This window comes from Haliotis cracherodii, unplaced genomic scaffold (genome assembly GCF_022045235.1).
Source record: "Haliotis cracherodii isolate W230 unplaced genomic scaffold, xgHalCrac1.p SCAF_3, whole genome shotgun sequence".
Classification (NCBI taxonomy): domain Eukaryota; kingdom Metazoa; phylum Mollusca; class Gastropoda; order Lepetellida; family Haliotidae; genus Haliotis; species Haliotis cracherodii.
This window is the reverse complement of record NW_027266286.1, coordinates 41507715-41519596: the sequence shown is the minus strand read 5'-3', so window position 1 is coordinate 41519596 and position 11882 is coordinate 41507715. Positions and strand designations below refer to the sequence as shown.

The 11882-nt window shown below is 34.9% G+C and overlaps 1 protein-coding gene across 1 annotated transcript; it reads left to right on the top strand.

Annotated features, from left to right (window-relative positions):
• The first annotated feature begins 2269 nt into the window (after positions 1–2269).
• Positions 2270–11669, top strand: LOC139475428 (uncharacterized). The gene is made up of 11 exons (XM_071258642.1): positions 2270–2326; positions 4070–4825; positions 5224–5362; positions 5735–5871; positions 6756–7128; positions 8296–8364; positions 8615–8668; positions 8951–9135; positions 10684–10963; positions 11475–11579; positions 11665–11669. The coding sequence occupies exons 1-11, from the start codon at positions 2270–2272 to the stop codon at positions 11667–11669; spliced, it is 2160 nt and encodes a 719-aa protein (XP_071114743.1).
• The last annotated feature ends 213 nt before the right edge of the window (positions 11670–11882 follow it).

Sequence of the window (11882 nt, the reverse complement as noted above, 5' to 3'; positions counted from 1 at the left end):
AGAATGACTTCCTAGAAGAGAACTTAATTGTTAGGCAGTTAACATTAAGTATAACATTACATGCTAATTACTCACTCAGAACTAGAAATTATGAAATAACTTTTTCATGTTAATTATTGTGGAAAGTATCTTTTTATCTTTACATGAATATATTATGCCTTATTTCGTGTGGTTTCTCTAAATTCTTATATTCAAAACTACAGGGTAAATGTAGAAATAGAAATAAACTTTAAATTTGAAAAATAAATAAATGCCATTATAAATGCATTTGTGAATATGACACATGAAAAAGTTACATCCTTTTCACTATTTACCAATTTTGTCAAATCCTGACAGACTTGGTTCAAATATATTTAGATTTAAAAATGTAATTAAAAACACGACTTTATATCTTGCATGCCATTGCAGAAATATTGTAGAATATCATAAGGACTGGTAATTTATATATTTATTGGGGGGTGATCATAAAGAAATTACACAGCAAATAATGGAACGGGTTGGGGAGGGCCGTTTTAATGACAACATGTAGGGGGTCACCAAACTTTATCACAAGTATATTTGGGGGAGTGTCTACGTACAACATATATGACATTGTTCTGTATTATTTTCAATAAAAAGGTTAAATATTTCATTTGTTATATGTTATAAATGTCAATGAAAATGCAATCTGTATATATTGGGGACATAATTAATGCACATAAAATGTGTGTGTGTGGTTGGGGGTGGGGGGGTGGGGTGGGGGGGAGGGTCTCATCTAAATATGGTCCTAACCAGGTTGATAATTAAGGTCCTCTACCTCCTTCTCACACAGATACCTGTATATTTCCACCCCTTTATGTTTGTATGGTGCTCTCACATGGGGGCAATGTGTTCTTTCATTCAATACACAACATGCTTTTGATCTCATTGATACAGAGAGCTGGCATGTTGGTGTATGTAGGATGCAATATTATGCAATCCTCAGTACCATGGTTTATGGTCACTGATCTGGTACTGTTCATTCCTCGTTTCTGTCAATCATGATGAATTAGCCAATGAAAACACTTGTTTCATTGAAAAGGCCAATGACCATCGCTTCCTGAAGTTAGTAGCTAAGAATATAAGATTGTTGTATGTGGTTGTTTATGGAATGTGAATGACTTTTCAACTGTGCCAAGTACTAGTCTGTATCAACAATCCATGTGTGTAACATTGAATCATATCTCCTTGTTATATTTCTCTGTTGGATTGGCGCTACAATTATCTGTCCTCATGACAGTTAAATATTGCAGGTTAGTAATATCATTGCTTTAGGCACATACGTTTCAGCATATCTTTAATGATTGACATATCTCAGGTAATTAGCAGTGTTAATTGCCATGTATGATACTAACTTCCTGATATCAAATAATTCTTGTTTTGGTAATAATAGATATTTTAAAAGTCTTAAAGAGAAGACCTCCAAACCTGAGTATTTGCAGCACCATGTTCATGGGATAGAAATAAAATGCGGTTTCGCAATTTGGACCTGTATTCTTCATTTGTTAAAAAAATATGAAAGTATCATATTTTCCAATGTTTCAAATTGTTTCTATTTGAAAGATTTGTAGAACAATTTAGGGGGTCACATTATGTAGAGAAATAATTGTAAAAAATTAGTAATGAAAATGAAACTGTTCAAATACTAGTCCAAATTTCTTTTCGATATGATCTGTGGATTAAGGGGTTCTTTACTTTTTATTGTTGTATCCAGCAAGTGATATCATTTGATTGATAACGGTGTTAGAACCTACACTGAAAGGTCGCTCTTAATTGTAATAAAGAAGTTGTTCATCCAAAAATTCTTAACCTTGCGACTGAAAATGCAATCTGTATATATTGGGATTATAATAAATGCACATAAAGTGTGTGTGTGTGTGGGGGGGGGGGGTGAGGGTCTCATCTAAATATGGTCCTAACCTCAATCCCATTTTAAATTACCCATACCTAAGGTTGATAATTAATGTCCTCTACCTCATTAATACAGAGAGCTGGCAGATTGTAAAAACCAATATTCATAAGACTTGTATACTTCATACTGATATTTCCACACTGAAGAGAGGTACTGCCAGAGACAATGGCAGGATGGGGACCCCAGAAACTGATAAATGGCGATCACATTACAAATGTTCTCCCTGGGTCTGGGCAAAAAACACAAAGCACACATATTCAACAATTGTCAACAATTTAGGAAAACTAGTTTCATGTAGTATCATTTGTTTGCAGATGAGATTCCTGAATATCTGTCAGAATGTCAGATGATTTGAGGAAACAGACACAGTCCGGTACATCCCAACCAATGGCAAGAGTAAGTACCAACACTATGATATGTACATGTTACTTTTTTTAACTCTATGTTTAGATCAAAGTTAATTTGATTAGGTACTTATGTTTACAAGTTCTACTTACATTAGATATCTAATGTTTTGGTCATTATTGTAAGATAGGATTTGTAGGTCCAGAATAAAATATATTCCTTTCCATTTTGTAAGGCCTTGTAAAGATTACTGTCAGTACATTATTTACTTCAGTTCCCACCAGTTTGTAAGTTCAATATTATTAGAACTGACATGCAATGTAACTAAAACAAGTCATGCAAAGTGCATGGTGGAACCGGGCCTTTATTTCTTAGTCTGAAGAAAAGTGATAACTTAATTGTTTCATGTAACTACTTCGCACACAGCAATATTTAAAATTCGGCAATAGCTGAACTATTGTGTCATGATGACATCTTGATATGTTTGTTAAGAATGGTATAATTTGTATGTTCAATAATCATTAGAACAGAACAGGTACTCATACATCTCATGTTCATCTATTTTTCTGAAGTAATATTGCTTAGCCTTTGTATGATGTGGTGATAACTTTCATGGTGTGACAATCTGTCCATTATACCATACTGTGAGTATGTACACCCAAAACAAGACACAAACTAAAGAGGAATCTTATAAGATAATCATTAGCTCACCCTGGGGTTAGGCTGTGTGTCTGCTACTGATCTATATAACGCATTCTGCATGTAATTAGCTACAAACCACATGGACATTTCCCCACACAGACAGTTCCCAACACTGACATTTCCCTACTCAGACATTTCCCTACTCAGACATTTCCCTGCATGACAATCTGTTCTTGTATATTGAGGGTCCTTCTACTTCTACAACATATGCTAAATAACTTGTTAATTTTTATGATTTTCCCATTACCATGAGCCTATGATGTGTACTTTTTATAGTGAGCATGACATTCCATTACAGTTCTGTATATCATAATCTAGTGTTTTAAGTATGAATACTTGACACTAAAATAGGGGCCATTTCTGCAAGTAGTAAACATTTTGAAAAGTTCTTTTCCAAGATGTGATTATGGGAAGGTTTTCCTTTCTTTCTTTACAATCATTAGGATAACCTGGTATTCTGAAAAACTGAAATACTGCATAGAATTAAGGGTTACGTGTTTACATTGCCTGATTGTCTTTGGCTTTATTTACCATATATATTACAATATGAACACATTTCAGTGAATCTTGTGATTTGAAAGGCTGATATGGCAGTCATTATGAAAACAGTTACTCTATGTGCAGTTTATTTTAAGACTAGCACCAAGTACCACATTCACAATCAATAAGAAAGAAATAGTTCTGAGTGTCTGTTTATTTAAATTTTCCTTAAATCCTAGAAATATGATTGTGGAAAATAGATTGTTAGTCATCATTCTTTTGTCAGCATCAGCAACCAAATATGAGGACATGTAGAAGAATGTTATCACAAAATTTCAATGAACACTCGAGTACTTATTGGGAATTACAGTATGTGTTTTGAACAAATCATGTACTATTTCTCTTCTCTGGCTCAGCCTAACATGTGACATGTACATTGCCCAATGAGGGTGAGTTTCTGTATCTTTGGTAATGTGTTTTTGTAGGATGACTAATGCACATAGTCAATAAATTTAGTAATATGAAAGAAAAGCCTGGTAAATATGATTATGGACATCATGTATGTCATACAGTTGAACATGATGTAATAGGTTTGCTTTTAATGCATTTCAGGTAAAATGTTCAAGAAAAAGAAGTATTGGTGTGATTTCAAAGGAGAATTACGACTGCCTTAGATTAAAACTTGAAGGAGGTGACATTCCCAAGGATAGCAAGACTGTCAAGTTTTACCATGTCTGCCAGAAAATACGGAAGTTCAATTTATCTTTGACAGAAATTCACAACCCTGTCCAAGGAGAATATAGACTGGAGATTATTGATGGGGACAGAAAAATAGTGATATCAAAGTCAGAACTTGATAATGTCATCTGCAAATTTTACAATGAGTTGCGGGGTTCTGGAGCAAAGAAAATAAGAACATTGATAAACCAGTATTATGCTGGCATTTCTCAGGAAGCCATACAAGACTTTATAGACAGGCAAGATGACAGGCAACTGTTACATCCTAAATTTGTTAATGCTGCCAAACTAAAACCGGTGATCTCAAGAACACCAATGGGGCGACATCAGGTTGACCTTGTGGAACTAACTGGAATGCCTGCAGAAAATGATGGTGAAACATTCATTTACATCTTGTCTGTTATTGATGTTTTCACAAGATTCTTGTGGCTTCGGCCTCTTTCCAACAAAAGAGCCAGTTCAGTGGCATTGGAACTCCACAAAATCTACTTTGAGTATGGATGGGGAAATCCAAGAATCTTACAGTGCGATCAAGGCTCTGAGTTTAAGGGAGCAGTCAACCAACTCTGCATTGAAATGGGAACGAAGATTGTCCGAAGTCGGGCTCACCATCCCCAATCTCAGGGAAAGGTGGGTGACAAATTTCAATCAAAACATCCACACTATAAACGTTGAGGTAATAGATGTAGATACTTAATAGTAAGAACATTAATGTTGATGTTATTTGGAACATGTCATCTTTAGGGCAGAGCCACACTTGCATGTGTGTGACAGATGACACCGGTGGGGCAGGATACACTAACCTTCGTGAACACCTTCTACTATCACTATTTTATGTTGATTCATAACACATGCTTATGATATTGATGGAATCATTCAGTGGACCCAGCTTTTAGAAGAGACTTCTTATGATTATGGAAACTGTTTTTGTTATATATTTCATATATTTCATATACATGGTATTACACTTGTGCACACTTTTTGTGCCTGCCTAATCTGTTTACTATTTAGATGTTAATTTATTTCAGAGTGAACGATCACACCGGGATTGGAAAAGCCATCTGGAATTTGATCACAGCAAACATGGTGATGGAGAAAGCTTCAACTGGGTGGAAAAGTTGCCAGCATATGCTAGAATACACAATGAAAGCATTCATTCTGCACTTGGTAAAGTTTGAATATATAGCTTTAATTTAATGCGGGCATATGTCACAAAGTGTGAAGCACATAATGTAAGCTATACTTTTCAGACTGTAAGCATGGTAAATGTGGATGTGTGACATTGAATTTATTTTACGCACTGACCAACAAATAACCATTTTGACACAGTTAAATGATGATGGCTCATTACAGAAGGTACAACAGTTTCATAGTTGACCAGGTATTGACCAAAATATAGTTGCCTGCACCCTTCAGGCTACTGCAAATTTATAGAACTCTGGAAATATCAATATTGCCACAGTGCAGTTGTGACATTTATTGTTGAAGAAGACATGAGAAACACAGGCTTGTATTTAAACGTAATTCCTATGTTAACAGGTTGTTCACCATACAAGGCCATGTTGGGCTGCCCTCCAGTACACTTCAAGAATTTGTTGAGAGCTGGGAGTACAGTTGATGCATACTCTTGCTCTGAAGAAGATGAGCTGTGCGAACTATCTGCAGAGAGTGATGAGGTATGGAGGATTTATGTCATTACGCATAACAAGAGACAAACTCATCTATATACCCCGCCCATTGTCTAGTTTTAAATACAATGATATGTGCAATCAAATGTGACATTGTAAATTATCAGTTTGTCTCACCTCCTTGTAGAAGAGGTTGAATACAAGAGCTAATATAACATCTCCATAAACTTTGTACATCTAAACAAAGGTTATAATCATCTTCAAGTTTGTGTAAGCTAAGAATATTTAGATATCATGCATGGTATTGTAGAGCATTGTTTTCAGGCAGGTATTGTTGCAGCCCTTTATAGGTACAAGTAGTTACCAGAGTAAGGTACATGGTACAGATAAGGTACAAAAGTTGTAAGCATGCTGACACCTCAAAACCTGGTGAATTTCTAATACATCTACAATGAATGCTTTTATGGATTTTGTTGCAGTGTCTACTGGTGTGTCATTTAATTAGAATAAGAAAATAAATCATATTTTGAAGTTTTTTAAAGAAAAAAGACTCTATAATAGCCATAGACTTATATTGTACAAAGTTTCATGAAGATATCTTGAACAGTTTTCGGGTTCTGCTCTGGTAAACCCCACTGCTTCCATTCAGTTCAGAGACTAAGTCAAAATTTCAAAACTTTATACAAAATAAAAAGAAAAATTTGTAGGTGCAGGGGATAATAACTGTCATCGGGTCCTGTAAACCTGTGCAATAATGACAGTAGATGTGACAAGTAGAGACATGTACATAGAACTATTTCAATTGCAAGATATTAGAAGTAATGATATGTTTAGGTAAAACTACATGTGAAGTGGAAGTGATATTATTTGACGTTTATGTTAGATATGTGGATATAAAAACATGGTAAATGTAATACTTTATTATTCTTTAGGATACTGGAGACGAACATGGCATTAATGAGAGAATAGAAGCAATCACAAACCTCAGGAAAACTGTGCTGCAGGCGTCACTGACCAAATCATCAGAAATGATAAAAAAACACCACAAAAACAAGGACACATCAGTGTACAAGATAGGGGATGAAGTTCTGGTGAGGGTTCATGGAAAAGATACCAGAGTCAAACGAGGTGGGCCCAAAAAAGGGATGAAAAAATGCAAGGAAGGAACTATTGTCGAAATAGATTCCCAGAACTCCCAATTCAAGGTTGTCTATCCGAACAAGCATGTACAGTGGGAGCAGGTGTGTGACATTACTTCTCAGACAAGAAAAGAAGAGAAGAGGAGAAGAATGAGGATATATGAAGGTACATATTTCCAGTAGTAGTTTATGAATAGTATGTAATTAGCAAGTATGTTTAATAATGTATTTTAAATGAAATAGTTCTTACAGAATAGATGACATCATCTATCTTGATGGACTGCAAAGACATGATGTTTGTAATGTATTTGCTGTTTTGATCATTTCCTCCACCCAAAGTAAGTGCAGTTCGAGATACAGAAACGAGATCAGTGTGTCCATCTGTCACATTTTGTATCAAGAGCATTCAATATTTCTTCATGGACCCTCACAATTGGTGCCTTTTCCCATGCTGGAATGTTTATAATATTTCATTTGCATTTTCATGGCAACAAGTTGGTTCAAATGAGGGTGGGGTTTGTTTCCAGAGCACAATTCATAAACCATTGCGTATTTCTTCATGAAACTTTATATACACATCAGGCAGGTTCTGTTATTCTGCTATTCAGTTTCTTTGGTAGACTTTTATATTTTGCATTTCTAAGAAAATACCAAGTTGGACAGCTAAGCAGAACAGTTATCAAAGATGATACAACTCATGTTGCTACTTCAGGTTGAAAAAGGTCTCCAGCAATACATGCTTGAGGTGACTAATTTGACCAGGTGATTGGGTAGCTTGGTTTATTCTATGACATGGTACCCAGACAGTGTGGATGTTGCTAATACTGCAGTGTTAATTAAAAGAGAAGGAACAGTATCATAATTAAAATCAGGAACATATGTCAATTAATGTTTTTGCTGTTGTGGAATTATGGTTCAGAATTTTGAAAGTATTATATGGATCATAGCAAATGTAATTACATGCCATTACTAATTCACGACTTTGCAAGGTATTGAAATAATTTGGTGTAGTCATTAATTGTTTTGTCATTTGTACTCAAATCTTAGGATTAATGTGGTATATGATACTTCCTGTGATATTATACATTACTTACAAGGGACATTCATTGGTTTGTCTTCTTGGAACGAAAGCTAACATTGACACAGGAGGTTAGGTGGTATACAAAACACAACTGATCAAGGGTCTGGAATCAAACTGCAGTCAATGGTTGAAGCATTTGTTGATTTTCAGTTCAGTTCAGTTCCTTAACCAGTTAAATTGGTCGCTCTGTGATATGTTGGTATGTGCAGAAGAAGGGATAAATGTGATAATTTTCATATATTTTTCTAACAGATGCTCTGCCAGATGCAAGAGAAGAGGGTAGAAAGCCACTCAAAAAGGGAAAAACACAGGATGAAAAAGGTATTACAATTTGAGACACCTCATAGGAATCTTCTCGAAAACATTAGGCATATGCATGAATACTTGCATGCATGCATGCACAATAAGAAGGGTAATCAATACTTGTACAAATTTTCCACCTTTCAGAGTACATTTACACATATTGAACACTTCAACGGAATAAATGTTTTCAAAATAAAATGAATGTAACGCATTACTTTATCCTGAAGGTATATGCTTGCACTTGGTGATGTATGTTTATACTTTTAAGGAAAGGGAGAACAACAGGCTCAAACCAAGAGGAGAGACAATGCAGTAACAAAAGGTAATATCTGAATACAGATGGGTACGATCAACAAGACTGATCAATCCTAGATGCATAATTATATCTGTTGGAAGGAGTACACAAATTCTCCATATGATGTTGTGTCAGTTGCTCATATGTCTTCTTGTATATCATGCACATCTGAAATGGCTCATTGTCTCAGCTGAAAAATACTACATCAGTACATGTATTGCAGAACATTACAGTTGTTTCCATAAAAACAATATACTAAGAGATATATTACAGGTCAATTTGTGTGACTTATATAATGTGTCTATGCAGGACACAAGAAGACTCCAACTATGAAAGAACTGGAGATGGAGGCCTCATTCTATGACCTTGACATTGTGGACAATGAAGGGGCTGGTAACTGCATGTTTATTGCATTGGCTCAACAGCTTCAAATACATGACATTGACATAATCAGCCATAAACATCTGCGAGAAAAGGTTGTGCAATATGTACAGGTAAGTAAACAATAATGCATACTTTCAATTTTCTTAGGGTAGGAATTTGATATAGTGAATAAAATGTGAAAGCCTAATTGGGCTGAAGCCATGTCCTATTTGTTTGGAATCATGTTATTCTTAGAAATCAGTGGACCAGCTGAAAATCTGGCATACAAGTTTGTTCAGATTTTTACACCTCAATGGATTAAAAAAGTTTATATTTGTTATTATGAACATTGATATGCAGTAAGAATGTTTTTTACAATAACGGCAGTACATTTGATTCGGTGAATTTCAATTTTTATCCAGTAATGAATTCCACATATCTTTTTTTGTGTTACTGAAATTTTGGCTTACAGGACGAAACCTCAAAGCTTATGCAGCAAAGGTTTGCCTGAATGGTATTAGTTATTATTGTCTCTGAAAAGTACTCACATATTTTGGATCTTATGTTAAATATGTCAATGACAATTTGCTCTCAACCTTTCCATCAAATATATTTTCATTAATTCTTCTTACGTTATGTGAGCTAGAGAGTCATGGGGCTCTGTTGGTGATGCCCTTGACATTGATTAAACTTCTTTATTTAAAACAAGATAAACGAATGGTTGTCCCAATGAAGGAAACATCCCTCAGGTCAGCCTGTTTAGTAGGGTATATTACTTTCAAATGTTTTGGATATATTATGAGACACCTCTTAATATTGAGAATTTAAGTTTCAAAATTGCATGACAGTTGTCAGATAAGGTGTGTAAAATAAGCTGAATATTCACTTTTATCTGCCACATATGTACATGTTAGCTACAGTTCTAATAGGTTTCATACTTCCGCAGCTGATTTATATTACATTATAAAATTTGTTTTACTTTTGACCTCATAAAGTGTTATCAGGACCTTAAAAGGCATTTAAAAAATGTGATGGCTGAAATTTTGTACAGAAAGGCTGTATACACATTTCTAAATGAGCAAGTCTAAAATCATTATGCAAATTGGCTCTTTTAGGTTACAGTATAAACCACTGACTTTATATTCAGTTCGGCTGTATGAATAATTTCTGATACTTTATGTTTACCCCAATGAATAGGTTCAAGTAAATTTTGAAAGGCATATAGATTGGGATGAGGTGAAATGGGACTAAACTTTGCATTTAAGGTAAATGCACTTATACAGCAAGCCAGTGAAATCTGTTTTTTCATTAGCTCATCTTGAATTTTCATTTTTTCCAGTTTTGGGCAAACATAAAAACACTTGACCAAATTCATGGAACCTGATGAATTGCACAATTTCAATTCATTATCTATGCATGTTGCATTTAACATAAAGATGCAAGTACCAATACGTCCCCATGGGGGTCATGCAAAATGGTATCTTCTGACAATGTGAGGTTTGTCACTTGTAGAGATTTTGTACCATTTTAGCTTTGAACTTAGATGACTATACAACACAACATTGAGTCATGTTTTTTTTTTTTTTTTTTTTTTTTCATTTTATGTGTATTACATGTAGTATAAGAAGAAAGAAGAACAGTAACATTTCTCAGTCTCACACTAACTGAACATGTTTTAGGGCAAGCGGCGTCTGTTTAAGGACTTCGTGGATAAAAACCATTATCCAACATTCAGAGACTATATCATCAAGATGAAGATGTTGGGGGAATGGGGAGACAACATCATTCTGCAGGCAACAGCTGACCTCTATAAGGTGACCATCAGGATCATTACAACAATTGCAAATGAGCCTACATTCATTCGTCCAGCTGAATACCGAGGAGACATGCCAGTACTAAGCATAGGCCACTTGTGGGAGCTGCATTATGTGACGCTCATACCAATGTCCACAGAAGGAGGTTTGTGCTTTATTGATGGTACAGTTCAAATAATTATGGCAGGTCACCATGTCAAAGCATTCAGAACTTGTGTAGGTTTTTGCAATATATACCTATAACATTACATATTACTCAAAACAGTTGACTCTGTCTTCACGCTGAAACAAAGCCCAATAATGCTTAGCATTGTGCAAGTGCCAGCATGTGCATGTTCTTTAAGTTAAGAACTAAATTACTCTTGGATCGTCACATTGAGACCGTGGCATGTACCTATTATCAGATATAAATTTATGACATCTCTGACCACAGAGATATCAGTATATTACTATATTGGTACTGAACATTTCATATATTCACAGACTCATTGGAAATTAAGGATAGAGAGCTAATATAATTATACTTCTGACATTAACCATTTCATACTTATCATACACAGAAAAAACATTCTTGTGTTCATTCATATGCTTGTTACTTGTACAAGGATTACGCATACTGGTTCCACATCTCACATACAATCATGTTTCATTTTAAGAGAAAGAGACGGAAGCAGCTAATGACACCAAAATGGACACAGAAGATGAATCAGGTTCAGATTCAAAGTATCCAATCAACACTGCTGTATGGGAACACAAGGCATGTCTAAACCCATTGCAACACCAACAACAAGACATTTCCTTATTATTGTGTCAGTTGCTTAATGATAGATCCATTAATGTTTTCAGTATGAAATATTAACCAAAGATGATTTCAGATGTACTTTTGTTTTAATAAAAAAAATTCTAAAAATTCTATCTGAGTAAACAGTACTCTTGTATTACCTTCATAAATGTTTTTGCCATGGTGCCTTCATATTTCACAATACATTATTTGAAAGTTTAGCTTAACAATTGTAAGAGGCACATGTCAGTTGCTGCGATTAGATACCTGATAAGAAGGTATT

Coding starts and splice junctions, on each gene's coding strand:
- LOC139475428 (XM_071258642.1), top strand. CDS start 2,270: ATGTCAGATGATTTGAGGAAACAGACACAGTCCGGTACATCCCAACCA. Junction 5,872..6,755: donor TATCTGCAGAGAGTGATGAG/GTATGGAGGATT, acceptor ATTATTCTTTAG/GATACTGGAGACGAACATGG. Junction 8,365..8,614: donor AAAAACACAGGATGAAAAAG/GTATTACAATTT, acceptor TATACTTTTAAG/GAAAGGGAGAACAACAGGCT.